General features: G+C 37.2%; 1 protein-coding gene and 1 long non-coding RNA gene across 10 annotated transcripts in view; one reads left to right on the forward strand and one right to left on the reverse strand.

The window, feature by feature from the left end:
* Nucleotides 1–24171, forward strand: part of LOC140665112 (uncharacterized) — a 51358-nt gene that overhangs the window by 6467 nt on the left and 20720 nt on the right. For 8 of the 9 annotated variants that reach the window (XM_072890843.1, XM_072890838.1, XM_072890844.1 and 5 more), the window contains exons 3-6: nt 3577–3738; nt 5603–6119; nt 7387–10056; nt 16871–17429. In XM_072890843.1, the coding sequence (XP_072746944.1) occupies nt 3577–3738; nt 5603–6119; nt 7387–10056; nt 16871–17429 (3908 nt within the window). The remainder of the gene's footprint in view (nt 1–3576; nt 3739–5602; nt 6120–7386; nt 10057–16870; nt 17430–24171) is intronic. The other variant, XM_072890841.1, reaches the window with a different exon arrangement.
* On the reverse strand, nt 10933–16907 carry LOC140665117 (uncharacterized). The gene is made up of 2 exons (XR_012046548.1): nt 16618–16907; nt 10933–12010 (listed from the first exon to the last, which is right to left on the reverse strand). It is a non-coding gene; the product is annotated as an uncharacterized lncRNA (long non-coding RNA).

Below are 24171 nucleotides of genomic sequence, written 5' to 3' on the forward strand. Positions count from 1 at the left end.
AAACTTTCTTTCGATAAAAATTAAAGAGAAAGGCAATTTTGCTCGGTGAATTTCAAAGTCAGTTAGTTTAGACAACAGTAATGATGATTAATCGATTCGCCGTGAGAAAATTACTAGCTTGAGTTTCATGTCACGTGAATTAACGTGGATCGATTAGTAAGCGAGCAACTAAGAAACAAAGCGAGAAATGGAGAGTGAGTAAGGAGATCGGTCGAGTATATCTAGAGAAAAGTTATCCGCTCTGGTTACTTTATTATTCGCTTCGAAAGACTGATTTAGAATAAAGAAAGTCTTATTGTTTAACATATCCAAGATAGAAATAAAAATGAACAATATATTCTGGAAATTATTATAAAATTTTTTTCTTAAAAAAAAATACTTTGTTATAATGCATCGCATTTTTAATTTTAATATAATTATACAATTATAGAATTTTGATATAATTATATGTATATTTTTAATATTATTTTTTAAATTTTATTAGAGGAAAATTAAATTTAATTAAATATTCCAATTCTTGGTGATGTCCTCGAGAACGAGGATTTAAAAAAAAGGAAAAACATTTCATTGTCAGTTCGAAGTAAAGATAAACCTAAGGAGCTCTTTGACATTCTCGAATGTATTATACCTATCGCTAATACCTGAAAGACTTCTGAAAATATCTAAAGTCGAGTTGATTATTTTTATGTAAGTCGCGACAGTTTATTCTCGTCCGTTAGTCACGGAAAGGCAACAGGCAGCAGACGACTGCAACAGGTGGCTCCGCCATAATGTTGCATAGTGGTGCGTGCATCCGCACTCGTGCAAGACAAATTGCGTTTCAGCGTCCTGACGACCCGTTCTCGCAATTGCTGAGGAGAGGAGAGGTCCGGTCTCACATGGTTAGAGACATTTAATTCCATTTAATGACGTATCTTCTCTCATCCCGTGTCTAACATCGTATTTGAACGCTTGTGGGAAGGACAAACATTTCACACAGTATATTGAAATCGATAACCGAGTATGAAACTTATGCAAAGAAATATCTTTTTTCTTCAATTTAATAACATCTGTTTTAGTTCAATTAAGTAAAATAAAAATTCTGAAATTTATTATATTGATAATTATATATTTAATTTAATATATTTGAAATTATATAATAAACAAGCCCAATATTATTTGTGTAATATTTATTTTCGAGGAATGTACCTGTTCTGATGGTTCAAGAATATCATGGAAACCAGCAATCCTCACGCACATGCATACGCATACATAAGACGCTTCTTGCGTCATTCGAGCAAACCAGCTCTATAATTATTGGGATTAATTGATCGGTCGACCGATCAATGATTCAGTGCGTGCCGATCGTGCCATTTGTATATCTTGGATTCGCGTATAATCGATCACAGATTGTAGCGAATTGTGTTTTCGATTGATCTTTCAAATACTTTGGTCAATATGTACGGTCTTCATATCAGGATTGCGCTGCGCGTGTAAGATTCAAAACGTAACAATTTTTACATAATTAAATATGACTAAAGAAAATAAAAAACAAATTTCATATTAATGCGTTACTCTTCTCGCTTCTCATTCATTACTTTCTCGCGTTGACTTGCAAAATCAGCTGTGATCTGTCAGTCTCTGCGATCGCATTCAAACATTCCTAGTGTGCAGATGTGCAAAGTTTATTTCGATAACGTTATCGTCGCCCACTCGCGTGGAAAGTTACATGCAATCTCTCGAAGAAAGCTTCGATCTCGATTATAAACACCTATTTGACTATTTATTTTCGTCTTTTTTTCTTTATCAGCGACAAGCTTTCGCGAATCTTATTTCAGAAGTCTTAGCGAAAAGAAATACAGTGTGAAAGAAAATATTTAAAAATCGGACTGCGCATTAATTTTCTCCTTTTGACCCTTTAATTATAAATCAGACAATGCCAAGAGAGGAATGCAAATGTTATAATGTGATTATTATGTAACTATTTCAATAAGAGATGAAGGGAGATAAGACAGCGCTTGACTTTTCCACAAAAGATCGCGTAGTCGCTCGCGGTTAGAATGCATCGAATGCATTCTAGCGCTGCGCCGTGCAACTATGCAACATCCCGTTCCCAGCAACGGCTAACTGTTCACGCCATCATTCATCGCACGATGCTGGAAGAAGGCGGGAACGTATACAAAACTTTACGTTCCTAAGCGCGCTCTTTGTCTTCAAGAACGGCCAATTGACCATTGTTAACCCATTATAGTCGATAATAATTTTTATCGCGATATTACTTATTTCGCTTTATTTGTTAGATGCGTTTTACTCCCGAGCTTAGAATTAGAAGTTGGTATTTATCGAACGACGTTAATAAAATAAAATAATTTAGTGAGAGAGTGAGAGAAAGAAAATGTTCAAGTCAATGTGCGAACCGTTAGGCACAGGTGTCTAAGTCTACTGAAGAGTACATATACAATATTAAAGTACACTACTCGTGGTATTTTCAATTCACTCTCCGTAGCGGAACTAGTTTCTTCATCTTTACTCAGGCCTTTTTCAACCTGAGGTTGGCGACTAACGGATAAAACTCCAAGCCTCTTGTATTTTTAAGTACAGACATCTCTCTGATGGTTGGCGACTTTGAACAGATGAGTCATTATAAAAAAACAATGTGTTTACAATGTATTTCTGAAGTTTGTCTATATAATTATGTAATAAATGTTTTTAATTTAATAATGTTATAATTATATGTATAACGGAACACCGTAAATATTTGTCTTTATAAATAAATATTGTTTATTTGTGCTTCGTTCTGACCTAAACGTCATTTCTAAGTTTTTTTTTTCTAAAAAAACGAGCCTCTATTTTTTTAATAAGATTAATTTAATTTATTATGTTCTGCTTATAAATATTCTTTTAATTGAATATTTTATGATAATATGTTATGACATTTTGTTAAATTTGAGAAAAAATTAGATTAATAATTATTTAATATAAAAATTCTAAGAGATGCGATGTTAAAATTCTAAGAAAAAGTTAAAAAGAAGATTTAATATGTTGAAAAACGATTTTTCGCAAAAAGTGTGTGTGTGTATATATATCGCATACTCTAAAATGCCTTAAACCGGCTTTGACCGATGGCGAAAGCTCAAACAAGAGGTGGATGACCTTCCAGTTACGTTATCTTCCAATGTAATAATGGTTGCATTTCTCGATAACGAATGAGTCACGAATTCTCGTGAAGAATTTTGCTCAGTTGCTTCTGTAAGCGAGTAATTGCTGCACTTTTGACGAAATGACAAGATATCAATGACGAGTTTATTTTATGGGCGCGAATTCTATTGCTTGGAACAACAAAATAATAAAAGGCAGAAAATATTTATAAAATATATAACACATAAAACTTAAAACTACTACACACAATTTTTCTGTGATTAATACATAAAACAAATAAAAGAAACATAAATTTAAAAAAAAATAGCTTTAATAGAAAATAAATATTCATTAAATATATTTATTCTGTATGTTATATTTATATTTTTAAAAATTCAAATTTTTATTGAATGACAAATTTTTACATACTATTAATCATAGAAATGTTTGTGCTTACAGATACGGTGCTAGTACAACAAATTGATTTTCTGGAGACAATTCTGGAAGAGACATCCGATGATCTTCAGAGCGATTCTGATCGCAGCGGAACGACATATTGGCTGGGATCTGATTCGGAGACCGAGAGCGTTATTCATATCAAAGCAAAGCAGAGATCCACAGGTAAAAATTCTAATTATTAACATACATATATAACTGCGATGATTTAATAATAATATTTATTAATATTTATATGGTGAAGCGCGCGTTAGAAATTATCTTATATTTATCTGAACGAATATCACGGAAATGAGGCGTTATTTTATTCATTCATAGTCATTCTACTTTCTCTTTCTTTTTAGCAATTTAATCTTTTGGCTTGGAGAATTACCGGAATTACGGGAATTACATCAAACTCGCGATTATCTGTCACGATTATTACACCATCAAAATTGGAGAGATTGAATTAAGATGTCGAAAATTAAATTTTAGCTTTATTTTTGCTAAAAATGTAAATTGTACGAAGCAAATATACATATAAGAATTATAAATTATAATATAAATATACAATATACATTATTCTAATAAAAGTAAAAATCTACGCAATAAAAGATTTAATAAACGGATTTTTTTTAAACTTTTTAAAATGAATTTTTCAATAATTATGAAATTATAGAGAAGTTTTAAGAAATATTATCAATTTAAATATATATGTGTGAAGCATTTAACTAAGCAAATCGAATTATAATCATATAGCAATTAAATATCATTCCGTTATATTTTTAGATACGCCTTTAAACACGCAATCGTTATAACATGCGGTTTGACATGGTTGCAGCGTTGCAGGGGCATTTACTTTTTCTTTTTAATATGAGTGCTTCGAGATGAAAACAACGACCGTTAAAAAAACACAGATGAAATCAATACTAAAAATGGAGGAATAAATTATCTCTTAATTGTGGCAAATAGTTTGTTATCGGAAATACGTTTTAAATTTAACATATGTATTAATAAATAAAAACTTGCATCAATTTTTCTTTATTTTTGGTATGTATCCTTAAAATATAAATTGCTGAAAGTCAATTAAATAACAAATATAACCGGGGAAGTTATTTTCTAACACCCCCGCGATTTTTTCTTATGTTGCCAATGCAATGTCTTTTAATAGGTATTGTTTATCGAGGAATGTATTGCACTTGATCTCGAATTATTGTAATGTATATATAAGGTAAATACACATATATACTCTCTTATAATTGTAAGTTCTAAGGATTATATATATAATATATAAATGAATGTTCATTGTGCTTCAATGCGGAGATTAGCGCCAAAAGACCTTCTCTGGAAGTACATTTAAATTTTTAAGAAAGAGAGAAAGTTAAAACGACTTCTATTAATGCGTGTAAATATATATATGTATAAAAGAACTTTTTTTTATAAAAATATTAAAATTATAATATCTATTGAATACAAAAAAATTATATAAATCTTTATAAAAAATAACTCACGTAAAAAGAAATTTGTGTAATAAATGATTAAATTCCAATTTAAATTTCAACCTCCGAATATTCGATTTTAACCTGGAATTTTAACGAGCATTATTAATGTATATTAAGACTTATCACGATCGCATCTGAACATGGCACATTGATCAATTATAATCGATATTGGTGAATCGCGCATCGCACGCAACAATTACCAACTGGTCGAGAACTGGTAACGTTCAGCGCATAAATGTTGCTTCCGGTTGAATGAACCGTAGCTTCCTAACAGAAGGTATGCATGGGGTTACAAAAGTGGCGACCATTAGATTGCATCTCTCTTCCGTGGCTCGATTTTACAAAGTGGGTCGTCAAACATCCTCCTTTATCTATCCTCACGAGATTCGCGAAATTAAAAACAATACATGCGATCTGGATTCCAAGAGTAAAGTAGATTTAGGCCACTCACGTTCGCTCGTCTCGCTTTTACTCTGTCGAGTCTTCACGTGCCTTACATATCATTATCGTCATCGTATCTTTCTCATCTCTCATTTCTGTTTCGGCAGATGAGCGACTAGATGGTAGCGGCAGCGAGTGCAACTCGGTGGTGCCGAAAAAGAGACGTCGTCGGGATCATTATGGCACCGATCATCATTACCATCAGCACGTGACAACTTACGACGAGTATCCGGTCTCGCCGAGGTCATCCAGATCCACCGCTTCCTCCAGATCGAGCTCGCTACTGCAATTCGAGTCCTTGGAGAGGACCTGTGCGACCTTGTCACCTTCCAGCTACAGCTTCGACTCTCTGGAATACTCCAATCGGTCGAATGCCTCTCATGCAGAGAACGATTCGCCTGATAGCTTGGAACAAGACTACAACAGGCTGCTACCGAATGGTTTTTCCAGCACATTGGCTGATCATTTTCCGAGGATCAGGCCGTACCGCAGTTTTGAAAGTCTGGATACGTGTCAGAAGGACGAAGGTTTCGGCCAAGCGTCTATGTCAAATGGTTTCACACCTTTGTACCTGAAGAGGAATGCTGATTTGTCGAATATTGGAAAGAAGAAACAACGTTCAAGGTAAGTTGTATAGTAGCTTTTCATGTTGAAAAAAGCTGTCGTGTTGAAGACTTTATTTTTTCTCTCTCTCTCTTTCTTTTTGAGTCTGGTTGAAGAAAAATTCTATGTAACAAGATCTCTATTTGAATCTTTGAAAACATTGTGGTTTATTTTATTTAAAAATTATCTTTAATTTTTACTAACTAAATAAAAATACAATTAAAATAAAAAGATAATATATTCTTTCTTGTATTTTCTAATTTTTGATGTTTCAATACATTGTATATTATTCGAGCGAATAGTTTCGTTTGTACATACTATTATTTTCTTATCATTAAAAGCGAGACATAACGCAATTAATACACGTCCACTTGGGTTGTAATTTTAACTAAAGCCAAAAAGATTTTTGTTTGTTATTCTTGGTTTGTGTGCACATATCGTTTAACATTCTCCTCTTCACACGCGTTAGAATAGTGATATACAACTATTGTAATCATTATTTCTCGAATTAACAGTTTGCAAGGACCGATGGTAAGTGCATTTTGTGTATTCGAGAAAAACATTAAAAGTAAATATTTGTCTATATTTCTTTTTACCGGTGAAATATTTTTTAACAATCAATTTTGTGCCTAGTTATCATTTCTTTTCTGATAATTTTAAATTTTAAATTTATTAAGAGCAAAAATAGAGGTATTAAATATTAATCTAGCATTAACATAACGCATTAACATAACGCAATTTTCTTAATTATTTGTAAAAATAATAAATATTCGCATTTATATATATAAAATTATTTTTTTCTTATTTTTTAAATAAGCTCGAAAATGCAGACAGTCGAGAAATTTCTTCTTGATTTCTATGTTCCGATTTCGAAATGAAAGAATTAAACAATGTGCGTGTACATTTGTGCGAGGAAGCCGTGTGTCGAACAATTTTCTTGGCAACGTATGCCGACTGCTCGCTACGTGATGATTGTTTTACGGCCAAGTTAAATGCAATCGCGACCCTGAGAAAGACCACCTTGACTTTTGCTACTGATATTATAAACGTTAGAAACATAAACGTTTTGTCGAATTATTGTTACATGATCTTCAAGAATGCAGCTTTTTGCATATGCATTTTTTAAATAGTTTAGCAGTTCTTGCAAAAAAACTTTTGAATAAAAGTCGGTACGCGTATCAGTATAAATCCCGATAGTTTGTCATTAATTAATTAAATAGAAATAAATAAGATAACAATTGTACCAACTCGTATCAATATTTCAATCGTGTTCGCCTCCACGAAACAGAGACTTTTGGCACGAGGACGAGGAATACAGGGACCACGATTACGAGGAAGAGGATGACGAAGACAATTTCGAAGAATACGAACGAAATCGGACGAATACGGATTCCCGATTAACGACCGGTTTCGAGGATCGGTTGCTGCTGTACGGCGAATCCGGCAAGTACGCAACATCCTTAGACTACCGGAATACGATCGATCTGAGGGAGATCGGCGTAGAAACGAAGAGAGACACGCTTTTGGAGCTCAAGTCCGGACAAAAGACAGCTAGGTTAAATATAGCTGGCTGCGGCGCGGAGCATCATCACCATCATCATCATCATCATCATCATCATCATCATCCGCAGCAGCAGCAGCAGCAGCAGCAGCAGTACCAACAGCAGCAGTATGATCAACACGATCACCATCACCACCGCTGCCGCCAACAGCAGCAGCACCAAGGGTGGAGTCACGAGGAGCGCTTTAATTTTAGATTCACGGACAAGTCGCAGAGCGCGCCCAGTCTGCTCGACAGTGTCGAAGAGTCAACACATAGTGATTTAAGGAGCACCTCGCCATTTCGTCTTCGCACCTCGAGGACTTCCTACGTATCGACCTCTTCTCTCTTCGAGAATTACACGCAGGTGGCCAGCGTACCGGTGGATTTGAATCTCTGTGGAGTCGCCGCTACGTGCGACGACGAAATAAACGATCTCGAAATGGCGGATGCCGCATCCGATGACGAGGCATCGATCACCCCGGATTCGCAAGAAAATGCGACTCTGCAGGAGACCGATGAAACGCAAACGAAAACAAAGTTAATCAGCTCGGTCAGGACCCAGCCGGCCCAGAATTCGTTCATGGACGGCAATACGAAAAATCGGAAGAAGGAAAATGAAGAACGAACGAAGGTCGAATGCGAAAAGCAGCAACAAACATGCAGCGACAAACAAATGAAACCGGTATCGACAGTGAAGACTCAGGATGGTACCAATTGCGTGCTGGACATGGCAATGGTGACGGAGAACGATCTTGACGAAGCCATCAAACAATTCAAGCGTGAGATAGAGGAGGCGGCCGCCTCCGAAGTGGCGAACGCCGCCATTTTGACGATGGAAACGATTCAACGAACGTCATCCGCTCGAACCGCTAGAAACCGAAAGGTAAAGAAAAATGCTAGTTATGAGCTAGCGCAGCAATTTGAGGTGGACGAAAGAAATTTCCAGAGAAAGTTGAAAGATAATGACGAAGATTGCAATAAATCTCCCAGTTCTCCCGGAAAAAGACGAGTAATAAACAATGCCAGCTACGAGCTGGCGCAACAATGCGATTACGTCAAGGCATTGCAGAGCTCAAGGGCTGGGTTTCATCGAATGGACGCGTGCGACGAACTGGAAGAAGCTGCATCAGGACGCTCCTCACAATTAAGACTCGTCGACTCCCCGATGCGCTCCAACACAAACATCAGCAAGGATTCGTCGTATTCCAGACCGAAGGAACAGCAAGATGACTCGATCTTTGGTCAGATAAAAAAAAACTCGGATCCATTTTCAGCCTGTGGCGATGCTAGCGCATTAAGCCCGCGGCTGCTAGACGACGAAGTAGATTATCCCTGCTTGGAAACCAAACCCATAGGAGCGTCCTGCTTGGAGGATAGGGTCGTTCTGCGCGAGAAAATTGAATTGGAGAAGCCAATTGCAGAGTTGGAAAGTGTCTCTCAAAATTCCATACCTATATCCTACATCGACAAAGAATCTTTCGATAAAGACGAAGAGGAGTCTGCAGACGCGAAGAAAAATTTTATCGCTGAATTTTATCCGGAACGAATGGCACAGTTTTCTCAACAATGTCTTCGGAAGGATGAAAGTAAGGAAACAGATCAAAAACTGAGTAAAGAGAATTTTAAGAATGCGTCGTCGAATCAAGATCCCAAAGAGCGTTCTCGTAGTCCTGACTTGAATGATCGCGGTACCAGCGAATGTCTATGGAGAGTCGTGATCGAGAAGCCAGCGGCAAAGAAGGAAGAGCAGGAGGAGGAGAAGAGAGACGGAGAGGTGGAGGTAGCGGAAAAGAAGGAGAAAGAGGAGAAGGGACACAGTGTCCGCAGTGTTGTTGGCTCCGAGTCCCCACCCGGTGGTCTGGGTTCATTCGGTGAACATAGTAGTGGGAAGCCCGCGATGGCCGTGGCGGCAGTTGATACGAATCATCGTGGTAGTGATCGCGACAAACGTCAGAGCGGAGAACAACGTGCGTTGGGTATCATTGGTATCAACAAGAAAGACGCGGACATTGCGACCGCGAGAAGGCCTTTATTTACCGCCCCGCAGAAGGAGACCGCCAAGACCTACGCGGCGTCTTCGACACCTTCCCTGTCTTCATCTGCCTCCGCCGTTATGAAGAACGAGGAGAGAAAGAAGGGCGGCCTGGGCGGCTTTCTACAGAGATTTTCCAGGCTGAGGTTCAGCGGCCGAACGAAGGTGCCGCGTTCGGAGGCACAGAAGAAGGTTGTCGAGCCGACGTCGAGAACGCAAGAGGAGCAACAGTCGGCAGCCACCAAGAAGAAAGAACCGGACTACATCATCATACCGTTGCATCCGCCCGAAGAGGAGAGAAGACGCCAACAGGAGGTCGTTACTCTCGAAGAGGCCGCTAGAAGGAACAATGTGGACATTCAGAGAAGCGTTTCTAATGTCAGGTAGGTCGCAACATTCAAATTCAATATTTTACAAGTATCTATATTTCAGTATTATTTCTTGATATTTTTAAATGACAAAATTTTAAACTCCATCACAATAATGAAAGCACAGATTGATATAATTTTATATCTCGGATAATCGGAAGCTACAGTTATCGATGTATTTTTTAATAATTAAAGTAGGGCGACAAGATATTCTTGACATATGTTAATACTTTGTTGTCTTCCGACTGAGAGCAACAAGTTGTCGGTCGCGCGTCGTTTGTAAATATATATATATATATATATATATATATATATATATAGAGAGAGAGAGAGAGAGAGAGAGAGAGAAAGAGAGGAGAGATTCTAAAAACAATTCAACAAGTATTATCAAGAGTTTTGTGAATTTTTCATTAGCGATGTTGTGTTGTCATGAAATACATGCTTGCGCGCGCGAGTCATCAATCGTTATAATATATTATCTATGTATATTATGATATCATATGACGATTTGTGCAATTTTTAAGTTTCCGAATATGAGTTGCTTTGGTACTGAATCTGATTTCCGTTATTTAAGAATACAAAGAAAATGACTTGAAAAAAATATGAGTCGCACACGTTTTATCATTGATCGTGTTTACATTATCTCTCTCTCTCTCTCTTTCTCTTTACGACAAATTTTAAATTTTTAATAGATTGAGAAGTCATAACATTGACTCGAAAAATGGTCAATGTTATTGACAATTCACTTAATCTTAAATTTTAATATAAAATTAAAATTTTAATTTTGTTTAAATACCTCAATTTGAATTATACACATATATATTTTTTTTTAATTTTATTTTAATTTATTTGCTATATATATATCTATATATTTTTTTTTATTTTTGATACATGCATTGTTATTATATTTTTCAATTTAATTAATTTCTTGTCGAATGAGAATCTATTTAGTATATTGGATATTCAATATATCCACTCTTTCTACGTAAACTTTAATATAATTTTACTTGATTCTTTACTATTTCTTCTACTGCGGTGTTATGCTAACGCTGGCGAACCGCTTCATTCACAGTTTTGTTTAATTCCACTTTCATTCCGTCCCACACCCGTTCGTCTGTCGCAATCACTCGTCGACGGGTTTGTTTCCTCCTCTCTCGACGATCGTGTATATTCCTCTCGATCGGTTTGCGTCTAATTCCGTTCTAATCAGGGTTCGCGCTTACACTTCACCGATCGATGTAATTTCATTCGCGCATACAGCTTTGCTGGCCGATTACTCCGACAACACTGGTGGCCCCCGCATCATTTCTCTCGTTTCTTCAGTAATCATCGGACTTGGCTGGTGCGGTGCGATGGAACCAAGTTCGGTCTCTTAATTAAATTTCACTCTCACCCCGCGCTCGCCACATCATTCTCGCGTAATGCGACCTAATTGCATTTTATAACTCATTCCTTCCCCCATTTCCCCTTCTCTCCTCTATCTCTCCCCACCGTCCCACCCTTATTCCATATTTCTCGTCTTCCGAGTATTGCGTCTATCGTGCATCTAGATCTAGATCTTAATTTTGATATCGACCGTATTTTTTATATGAAGAATAAAACAAAGTCTTTCCTCTATAAAGTTAAAATCATTCGGTGAATTAATTTTATTTACACGAATAAATAATAATTAAGGGAATTTTTTCGTCTGTTTCTTCTCTCAATGCAACTGCGTATTTTTATTGGCCTGCGCGCGAGTCCACCGTCAATCAACATGGGTCTTCTGGGAACGCTCTATCTGATCCATCCTTCTTCTTTTGCCTTTAACAAACATTTGCTTTATCGTATTAGATTTCGCCGAATTAGCGTCTTTAGTTTCGATTTGTGCTGCGCCAAGAAAAAGTTTCATCGAGACGAAGAGTGCGACTTGTATTTTTTACGCAGAAGACTTTGCTATCTTTCCGCTAGCGCGTCGTATAAATCTTTGATTCTGCAAAATATGAATCGCATAAATGTAAAAACCTCACTAAACTTGGCATAGAATAATATAAAAAATAATTTTTTTTTATTTAGATCATATAATTTTGTAAAATGTCTCTCCTCATAAATAAAAATATATAATAAATATTAATCAATATGAATAATTTTTAAATTAATATTTTTAGATCAAAACTAAATTAAGGCGGTCCTCTATAGTTAAATACAAACAAAATGTAACGGATGCGCGATAATAATAAAATAAATAATTTTGTACGCTCACTAATTATTGAGCTTAGCTCCTCATTAGCCAATTTATATTTTGTTTGTATTTAATATTTTCAATTTGTAGTATTCTTTGAAAGTTGATAGGACTTTTTTTTTCTTAAATATTATAGGTGTTGACAATATTAGTACCTATTAATATCTATTTACATTATCTATGTTTGATGATTAGAACTTATTACATTCTTTTTATTAGCTTGCATAATAGGTTTTGATTTTGAATTTTATTTTCTCGCTTTCGTAACACATTTCGAAAGTATTACTTCATATATAACGCGCCAAAAACTTTCGGCGTTTGCGTTTCTCGGTCTGTTTGACGAGACGTTAAACAGAACGCAGTCGATATCCCACGCCCGTTCGCGTTTAGGAGCGATGAATCATCATTGCAAGCTGCGAGATGTAATTTAGGAAGCCGACACCATTCGAGCTTTTGCAAACGGAGCTGGAATCTGCGAGTTGAGCTCCTCTGGCAAGGATACGGTATAATTCGATTTACAATTAGTTACGCATAATATAATGGTCAACTTTCGGCAGTTTATGAATTAAAACAATTTATAGAGCTAAAGCACGTTTGCTTTTTTATTATTAATGTTTCACCTATCACGTATTTTTCAAAGCTATATATTTTTTTAATAACAAAAGACAACAAATTATGAACAAAAGGATATAAATGAGATCGATACGAATCGAAAATGATTTGAAAATATTTTGTTTCCATCTTTTAAAAGAATTGGACCATTGAAAGTTACTAGTACTTGCAAGAGTTTGCGATCTTTGCGATAGTTTGTTCAATCATTTAACTATTTCTTTGACAATTTTTTTGCTGTTATTTAAAACAGATTTTCTTTACATACAGGGTTAAAAATATACAAAAAAACTCGCGGTTTAAATTAAGATTTCATCTTTTTTTTCTTTCGATTTTTAATCATCAAATATATTTCGCCCTACTTCTAATATCTCGTTTTGCGCGATGAACTCGCTTGTTCGTACGTGCCACAGTTAAATATACACTTTGCACACATGTGTAGGTGTAGTGCTGCTGGCCAGAGAGAGAGTCGCCTTATTAATCTTATTCCATTCTGCTTCGAGTCCGGAAGTCGCGTTCGAGGCGAGTTCAACGTCACGTTCGGAGTTCTAATCGTGAGGTTTCTGCGTCCCCCTTAAACTTTTTGCTTTCTTCGCGTCGTCGTTGCGTAAAAGGACCATCAGTGTTCTCCGACTTGGTTTCTTATCTGCATTCCATTTTTTTTTTTTTTTTTTTACATCCACGTATATTTTTGCTTTTATTCCGCCGTCTTAAAAAACGCAACAAACGCTCGCATTTAACCGTCTCTTTAACGATAGCGTAATTAAACTCGCTCCCGCGCTCATTCCGTGCGGCTTTTAGTTGCGTTCCATCGTCGTCGGGACGAGTTACTACGTCCGTATCGCAAGACCATATTACGTTGATAGGGTAAACTCGGGTAAGATGGCCATAGTAAGTTTTTTAAAATGCAAAAAACATACTTTTATTTTTGTTATTTTTCAATAGTGTTTAGCATATTATCTTTACTGAAGTTTAAATTACGTAATATTATCGAAATTAAAAGGAAAATATTTAATAGAAATTTTATAATTATCAAAATAGTACAATATAATTATCTTACCAAACTTTTAAGGAAAAGATGACCATAGTGACGGAAAGATGGCCATAATATTTATAAAAAAAATAGTGAAATCGAAAATAAAAATTATAGGTCATATAATAATTTACATATTTTTATAATATGTCTAATACGTCGATTACGATAGCTTAACTGTCATTTATTCGACGTTATAACAATTTTTAGTGGACGCATGAAAAACTTTGCAGGTAGTCAAAAATAAAAACATGATTTAAGATTCACAATATCATTATTTCAAATAATGTATGCACATAAACTATTGTAAATATCGATTATCTTTGATAATGACTGAAAAAGTCAACTATGTAGCGATTATTGAAAAAATGACAGCCTATGGCCATCTTTTCCGCATGGCCATCATACCCTAGTTTACCCTATCGCACGGGAACCTAACGAAAAGCATCATTGCCATTTGTGGAACTTATTTTTTCAAAATACCAAATATTTCTCTCTCATTGATATTAGCATTTATTAACATCGATAAAAACACGTGACTTGTGCAAATTTTTCAAATATTAACATCTCCATTTATACTACATGGAATATGTACTCTCTTATCAAATATTTTAGTTATCATAGACTTTTTAGCTTCAATTTTTGCCAAGCGTTATGTGCGTTATCCAGAAATCAGAAGATATAGATCACGAACGTTAACTCTCGGAACAAAAACAACGGAGAACGCTCATTTTCAGGGCCTCGAAAACCATGAGTGTTTTTACGCCGGCGGTCGTATACTAATTTTAGAAACCGATGATTCCCCATCGTCGTGGGCCGCGTTTATAAACATGATCTCACACTATGCCACGATAATAAAATCGAGCACATATGTTGCAATGCGCCGTTGTCGGATCACGTGCGAACCGAGCATGGCTTCCGTAATTTCATTTGGGTTTCGCTTTGTACAAGTCGCCTTGGCTCTTTTACAAATTTAAAATTCTTAATTCTTAATTTGAGTAGTAATAAACTTGTTTAAATGTCACATTTTAAGACCGTTTGGTCGGAAACGCGCGGTAATATAAACTTTTCCAATTTTTTTCTTTAAAGTTATGAGGAAGTGTGAAAATAAAAGCTAAGCTTCAAAATTACAGGAAAGAAATTTCCATATAATTTAATATACGATTTAAAGTTGAATTGAATCTGACAAAATCTTAATTTAAAGTTTGATTATTGAGATACTTTTAATATAGTAAATGTGTAAATTGTGGATGATGAAAAAATGATGTCATGTTTCATGAAATTTTCAATAAAAGAGAAAATAAGTTAAAAGTTAATCGAAAAAAATTTGCAAATTAAAAGAAACGCATTTGATTTGGAACAATCTATATATCTATACATAGGTAAGTACCTATAATATTCGAGAAAAGTTAAATTTCATCTAGTACTAACTCATTAATCATTCTTCCAACCGAACAAACTTGGTGTTGATTATTCCATAATCAACGTAACTGGCGGTCAGAGATCACAGATTACAGCTTCGCGACGGCTTCATAACAGATTGCAACTCCATGTTCATTTGTAATGTAACGAGGTCTCAACGAACTCGCAATAGTAGTTTACTGTATTCAGTTCCTTATCGGAGACTACGCTCATGGCGGATGAAAAGTGTCTCATTAGTGACTGTCCTCTTCGTCAAGATGTATAGTCGTCCCTTTATCAATACTATTCAACCGCTACTCGGAAACTCAATAAAGCAACCACTGTCTCTTGCGATCATGCTTTGTAGATCGGAAATAAAAAGTCGGGATAATTTATCTCGCGTATAAATCTTTCTTATCGTTGCAAATTTTAACTCGCAAAAAATATTACAAAGCTAATGTTTGACAATCAATCGCAACGTGTATACATTTATTGTTAACAAATTTATTATAATTGTTTTTTTTTATAATGTGCAATTTTTCCTCGCACACATTCTTCACATACAGTCTTAAATCACGATAAATCATTAAGATTTGAATTAAACGAATCAAAGGAAAAAGGTTAATATCCCCCCCGAGTCCGGTCAAGGGAATGGGAAAAAAGGAGTACATCACTCAAACTGCTAATTGTCTGCTATCGGAAACCGATGATGTACCGCGACAGCGTAAAATACGCTTGAACGCCAATTTTCAATTATCGCATCACAATAACGTCGCGTATAGAGAACAAAAACTCTCTCCGTGCTCTCACTCTGTACCACTAACCCGGCTCATAATGGAGATGCGAAAGAAACAAAACTGCGACGCTATTATGAGCTTCGTATAACGTGACTTGCTTTCAACGTAGGATGATAATGCGTCAGTTTAATGAAGTAATTATTCTTTATGAAGCAATTATCCTTTACTGCGGTGAATTGTCAAAAAAGTGCTTTTAATTGCGATGAACGCGAATGCATCATGAATAAAAGACGTAAAGAGCAATTAAACGGTTTTCCGCATGTAAAATTAGACAATCGAGGAGCAAAATGCAAAACACACGACTGGGATCTACGATTCTACGAGTTAATCAACAAATAAAATTGCAACAACAATTATATACAACATTGTCAAATTTGACGAGCTTCTCCACGTTATAAAGTGTCGCATCAGGGTCATCTTGAAAACTCTATGTGCAATGTAATCCGTCGATATCCAATTATTCTGCACACGTCAATGCAACGCGCTGCACCTCTGGTGCAAGTCTGGATTAGTCTTACTTGCGTTCGCCGTAGTAGGTTTCGTTGGGTCGTGTTCCATCCTTCTACCCTCTTGTTTCACCCTGTTGTTCGGCCGCGAAAATTCAACAAAATCGAGAATCGCGATGTCTTGGTCGTGGCGCAGCGAAATTGCCGATCGACAGTTCGTATCAGATCAAACCACCCGCGTGATGGTATCTCCCTTCCTACCCCTGTAATCGGACGAAGCGGTCCGATCCAAGTCGACCACCCTGAAGAGTGTTTGTTCTTGCAGCAGCAACGGGAGGGCGCCAGTATCCAGCAAACCACCCCTGCCGCCACAACCGCCGCGCGTCGCCGCCCTGGGTACGTCGACGCGAGCGTCGGCGTCGGCGTCGGCGTCGCGCCGACGCGCCGCTACGGACCTCGGTAACCCGGCGGCGATCGAGATGGCGAAGGCCCGTGCGATGCAGGCCGCCCAGGAGCGCCCGGTCGGCCTGCTCGAGACCGATCTCGACGAGGCGGTGATCGAAACGAGTCGCACCTCGTATATCTCTGGTTCGACCGCCGCTACCGCCGCCACCTCTGGCACCGCCGCCGCTGCCGCCGCCGCTGCTGCTGCCGCTGCCGCCGCCGGCGCCGGTGGTAAGAAGACCCGCAGCCTGCTCGACCTCAACCACACCTCGGCGGCGGCGCCGCGGCCGCGGCCCGAGCACGCCCTCCACGTACCCCAGTCGCCCGTCGACAGGAGTCCCCGCGACGACGTCGCCTCTGCCGCAACGTCCGCCATCCATCAGCGGCCCCACAAGTCCATGGAGTTCCTCCTCGACAAGGAGAACCTGCACTTTGTCAAGGTGAGTGCTCTCTTCCTTATCCTTTATCTCGTTTATCTCGCGATCTCTACATTTATACGTCTGGTATTATATATGCACGATGCGACGAGAGAGAGAGAGAGAGAGAGAGAGAGAGAGCTGGCGCGGAAGAACCGCGCGCGAAATTCCTAAATTTATAGATCGATCTAGAGAGGATGACATCTCGACTAGGAGGCGGCTCTCGCGGCGCGAGATGTTGCGAACTTATCGCGACGAGGATCGATAGAGGCCAAGTTGGAAAGATCGAAGGAGGGCATTTATATTGAATCCTGACGTGAAGAATTTCGTATGAATTCAGGTCTGTCGTGCTTGAAATCGGAGAAATTTGCGCATGAAATTGGAGAAATAACCAGATCGCTTTCACTTTTTAAGAAGATGAATAATGAATATTTGCATTTTATTTGAAATCTCTCATGTCGTAACATTCAATTAATGTTACGACATCACAGGCTTCAAACAGAATGCGAATATTGTGACGAATATCCCTGTAATAATTTTATTAAATTAAAAATAATTATTAAATATTCCTCTTTCGACCGATCGAGGTAGTGAGATAGATTGATAAACTTGTGTGTTTTATCGATGTGTTGTATCGTTTATAATTCTTTTCGCGTTTAGAATCAAACGAAAAATTTAGAACAAAGTGGTATCAGGAAGTGGAATTTAATTGTTTCTATGCGGACAAGTACGGTCCGCATTGCTATTCATCAACACAGGTTTTGATCGACGTGTTAATTAACCCATGTTCTTCGCTTCATCGTGTCAGAAATTAGCATTCATTTAATTAACGTCGCGTTGTACATATCAACATCATCCAATGGTCTCATCGGCTTATCGGATATGACTTCCTATCTACAAATAATAATGCAACAATATCTATTACACGTATATTGAATAGATTTGCACGTGATATAAATTTATAAGTAAATCTCTTCTTAAAAGCTTCTTTCTCTGTAGGATATAAATTCCATTTCAAGGGTATATATTTCAGTCGGAAAAGAATAGTAGTTAAGCAGTTAAACGAACTGATTGAATCGGCTCCGAGAGTTTGACTTTGAATGTGCTGGGATACTTGGTCTTTACATCTTGAGACTGATTCGAGTATCGACTATCTTCGTGGACAAATCGTTGTAACCGCGTCCTAGAAACCACCGCAAGGGTGTCCCCTATATCGACAGGTTAACTAAATTGGGTTCTCCCGGATCAGTTCCTTTTAGCGTTCCCAAAGCGACGAATCTCGCCGATACACCTTCGGTTCTCTATTTCCTCTTGGTCGGTTGGTCGCTTAGGTATATATTGCGGCGAGGATCGATAGAGGTTCCTTCCGCGATTAGACGAGCGACGACGAGTGTCGTAGAATCTTTCTTCCGCATTGGCGTACTTTTCCATATGCACTTTTAAAAGTGATTTCATTGCGGGGATAAACATTTATCATTTCCTCTTTGGTCATCAACTATTTTTGAGCTCTCTGATTGCACAATTTTGCAATTCTTACTCGTCGAAAGAGAGGCCTCAATTTTTGCAATTTTATTTACGCGACTAAGAAAACTTTAGGACCTTTTTTTATTTTTATAAAAATTTTTAAAACAATATAATTCTGTCGCGACATTATCGTATGACATGATTTCGAGACTTTTGCACTTTATGACATTGTGAAAACACAATGTCACGAAGTTATCGTGTACGAGAACTTGTTGGACAGAGGCTCTCTCTCCTGCTTCGCCCTGCTTTCTCTTCGATTATACGTATTTCTCGCAATGACGGCTCTGTTACACGTCTGCGAAAGATAGAAACATCGATCCTGCCGTAATATAATTATTGCCGCGGCAATCTCGTCCTCGTCTCACGATCGAGACGTATAAACTTGACTCCATAGAATAGGACTAGAGAATCGATTTTCCATTTTGTCTGTCGCCAATCGCGTGATGGACAAACTTTGACATTATACTAAATAAATGATTGACCACTTAACCTTTTCAATATCGAAGGACACGTGTACGTTGTATAATATGTGTAATCGTTTAAAAAAAAGGTGTTTACATCTCCATGAATTTATGAAAAATCTCTTGTATCAATTTTTTTACATATAAATCATTTATTTGAAATGCTCAACTTAATACAATAAGAGAGACTTTTTTTTTTTTTTTTTTTTTTTATTAACATTAGCTATTCGGACTAAACTAGCATAGGACGGACTTTCGAGACGCCGTATATGTGACCTAGTCGAGCTTAAGAGGAAGGTGGCTTTAATAAGAATCGACGGTCATGGGGTTACGCTTCAGAGGACGGGGTCCCCGCTCGATGATCAGTATCGTGAGACTTGCGTCGATCATTCGTTCCGTTCGTGCCTCTTAAATAGAGATACACACGTAATAAAGACCATTGACCCTGTGCGCTTTGGTTCACGCCCTTCCTTTTCACGCGTGCACACGTTTCCATCGACTCGTTTAGCGCTGGCTGGTCTGCCATACGTCCTCTATAGCCAAGCTATTCGGCGCTGTATTACGGTGTTTATAGCTACTTTTGTCGCTAAAAGAAATCGCGACCGAAACGAATTCTTGTTAAATACACAAGAATGAGGACGTGGACGAGCAAGAGCGTGGGAAAGGATAGCGAAATTGGGATTCTCGAGAGATTCCTTTTACAAGCTTTACGGTAACATAATATCAAAATCATGTTTGTGGTAAATTTCTAATACAATGACCTGTTTTGTAAAGCAGCTAGTCTCTCTCTCCAAGAGCCGGGAAATTATACAATCGCGTGCATGCACGATTTCCGTTCTTTTTAATTGGTATAACTCGCGCGAGGGAAATCCTTGAAATGTTTGTTTACACCCGGACACCCGGTAGTCTTTTTCTTCCTCGACATTCTAAAAAAAAAAAAAAGGCAGGCTCCTCACCTACTTGCTTTTATTTTATCTTGTTCGTCCATTTGCCATTCTTTTGTATTCCAGTTTCTTCCTTTCCGCGACGTTCCTTTTCTCGTTTTTTTTTTTTTTTTTCCAAAACAGGATCTTCGGAGATAGAAATTCAAAGGAAATAATGAGAGAAAGAGGGGAGGGGATGAAATCTGGCGACAGGTCGATAACCCTTATGCGCAATTCTTCCGGAGTCGAGGGAGAAGGCTCGACAAAGTGTCGTCTCTACAAAGAGGACCGTCTTTGCGGAAGAAGAAGCGATGCGCAAAAGTGCTTTGATGCTGCCATATCCGCGTCTTTGAAGATTCGCGACAACGTAAAATGATCGATCTATCCTAAATTTGATGGATCAAAAATACGGAAATAATACATTTCCAAAAATCATTAGATTCAGGCAACGATACACTTATTAACCACTTGAGGAACCTGTTTGCGTATTGTTGCGAGATAATCGATAATCGTTTAGATAAAAATACCACTTCAACGCATCGTGCGATCCTTATTGCTGTAAAATAGCTACGAAGACTTGACATAAAGGATGCTGCGAGTGTCGTGAAATTCTAGGAAATTATTTTTAAATCAATTACAAAATACCGCTAGACAAAAAGAGAGAGAGAGAGAAACAGACAATAATATTTAATATCATGTAATATACATGCATGCAAAAAACCGAAAATTGTAAAAAATTAAAGCTATTCGTGATCTTTATACGAAAAAAAAATTAGAGGCTATTTATATATAATTGGTCGAATTTAAAACATATATTTCCACGAATATATTAAAAGTATTCGTATAAAAGATAAGAAACAAATTACTTCCCGTTATATAAAAAACCTCAATTAGCCTTACATCAGATATAACGTGTGCGGTTAATTTCTGGCGATTTGGAGGGCAAGGTGGATCAACGGAGGAAATCTCAAACACGGTCACGCGACTTTCTGGGCCGCGCTCGATGCAAATATTCAGCTTATGTCCAGTGTGTCCGTGGCTTTAACAATACCTCCTCCCTCTTGCCGTGCTCTCTTCAGCTTCCTCCTCTCATCTCGCTTCTACCAGCGTGGTATATTGATCGACCAACATCAACGGCAGCGGCAGCAGCTCGTCCCGCATCCTATGTATGTGGGTGCTCGCGCGCGCGCGGCCGCGCGTTTCTTTGTGCATGTGCATGTGCATTACGCCTCGTCGTTTCGCGATACGCGCATTTTCACATACGAATGCATAAACCGATCTCTCTCTCTTTCTCTTTCATTCCGCTTCATTCCGCACGGCGAATCCATCTCTATCAACGCGCGAATCAATGTCATGTGTTGATCCGAAGGTGACGTCGCTTTTATCCAGCTGATGTTATCCCGGAGAAATTATTTAATTCCCCCTTCCTCCGTTCCGTCGATAACCCAGTCTCTCTTTATTTAAAGGAAAAAGCGAAATTTTTCATCAATTCTTGGTGCGTGACGATTCAGGAATTTTTCGAAAAGATTATGATAGATTTGGAAAACCTTTTACATGTTTGTAATATCTTATTTATATGAATATCATTATTATTATTATTATTGAAAATTTATTAATATAAAATGTATTAATTGGCGCGCATCTTGGGGGAGCGATGTTCTAATAAATTAATATATTATTTATACTTTCCTTTGAGCGTAACGCACTGCGCAGATATCCGTGACGGTAAAAAGATTAAAATTGTCTTGCAATTATCCTCGCGCGATTCCGATCTACGTTCATTAATGCGAGATATTAACCATCGAGATAATTTCGAGTTGTTGGCATCGAAATGAGAATCAAATAGCCGCAGGCGTTTCCTTCTTGATGATGATTAAACATATACTAGTGTAAGAGTGTATTAAATTTTTTCGATTTATCCAATTGTGCGCACAATCTCTCTCGCACCTGTACTGTTGTGTCATAAGTACTGCTGGTCGCTTATTTCGTATTGACACTTTGAATAAAGTCCAATTTAATTACACGTCGCGTACGTACGAACCGAAGGAAGTGTATGCCCGGAAGTATCGAACATTTAAATGTGCATTGCATTCTATCCATTTGATAACTCGATTATTTATGAGAGTCACGATGCATAATTCTGTAATGTAATAAACGTTGTGTACTCGTGCGGATATGCCTGTTAGCGAAATTGTTCGCAAATTCTGTGCGATTCGCACGATCGTAACGCCCTTGTTAAATTCCGTTGTCGAGCGTTGAGTCACGAAACCGGAAAAGCTGGTAAATTCCAAACGACGAAAGGCAAATTTGCAACTTGGTCATTTTATTTCGTTGACTCGCAATGACGTCTTTTTTAAATTTTTTTTTTTTTTTTTTTTTTTTTTTTTTTTTTTTTTTTACCAACCTTTGATACGCACGCGATAAAGTCTATTATCTTGGAATAAGGAAAGGCTTAAGGGGGTCACGGTAAAGTCAATGACTCACGTGGAATTGTGCATTCAATGAATATGCCACCGCGATCGATAGTCATGCTTGGTCTGTTGGAATCAGTATGCCAAGTTGATGTATAACAGCGCTATATAATTTTTATTAAAAAAAAATATATATATATATATATATTATATAAACTAGAAACGGGAAACATGAATCTTGATGTGCAGATTAGTTTCTGAAATTGATGCAAAAAGTTAACAATCTAATTGGGTAAATTAGACTGGAATATATATTTTTGGCGTCAAGTTCTCTCATACCATTAACTATCGGAACACTATCGCGCGAACTTGTCGTAATCTTCTCTCGTGTCATGGAATCCTCGACAATTTGCTGCAACTTGAGCCAGAACACTTCCGGTTCATTTGCGAAATTACGTCGCAAATTCGTGCCAGCGTCCGTTTGTCTTGTCTCGTCTGGTTTTATCCCGTTTCGCCGAGACTCTCGGAAATTGTGCCGCGTCTAGTTTCTCGCAAATCGATTCAAAATATATCTGCATTACACCTGCATGTGCACCCGTATCCTGCACGCACGCATTGCAATTGGCATGTCAAGATCGGGAAAGGAATCGGCATTCCACTAACTAGACGCATATCGCATATATATCATTATATAAGCGTGCGAGCGCGCGCGTTAACATATTTATTAGAGAATAATTTTACAACAAGTTAATATTAAATCAAATATTAAAGAAAAAAACATATAAATGAAAAGAGCTATGAAATAAAGATGTAGATTTTTGTAACTTGTCTATATAAAAATTATAAAATTTATATACCCTTTCAAAAACGGGAAATTTTTCATTTTTCTTCATCAAAATTATCATACATATGTATGTTTATGAAACCCTCTTATAAAACTTGAAAATAACAATTTTTTTTGTAATTCTTTAATTTTTCTACAATTTTTTAATCAATGTGACATACAAAGTGCGGTTTTGTTACCGAGGACTATGCAGAAACTGATCCTTTGTTAGCTACTCTTGTGTCGCCGCTGTATTTGACCTACTTTAACACCCTATTTTGGGTGAAAGATCTTGGCGTATAATAGGGGAAGCAACTCTCTGCAAAAGGGGGTGGCTTTAATTCGCGTGACAGCTTGAAAGTGTATCGATGTTGAATTTCGTTGAATTTCCAAAAATCTATTTGATCAAAACAAAATTTGTATTTTAAAAAATGAAAAAAAGTGAATATTTTTCTTATATATATATAAAAGTTCTATTTATATAAAAATAAATACATTTTTGTCTTCAAATTTGCTTGAATAAAAATTTATTTTACGTATATATATATATATATATATATATATATATATATACATTTAATTGTAACTTTTCTTTATAAAATATAGCACGGAGAATTTTTTAAT

Source organism: Anoplolepis gracilipes, chromosome 4 (genome assembly GCF_047496725.1).
Source record: "Anoplolepis gracilipes chromosome 4, ASM4749672v1, whole genome shotgun sequence".
NCBI classification, from domain to species: Eukaryota; Metazoa; Arthropoda; class Insecta; order Hymenoptera; family Formicidae; genus Anoplolepis; species Anoplolepis gracilipes.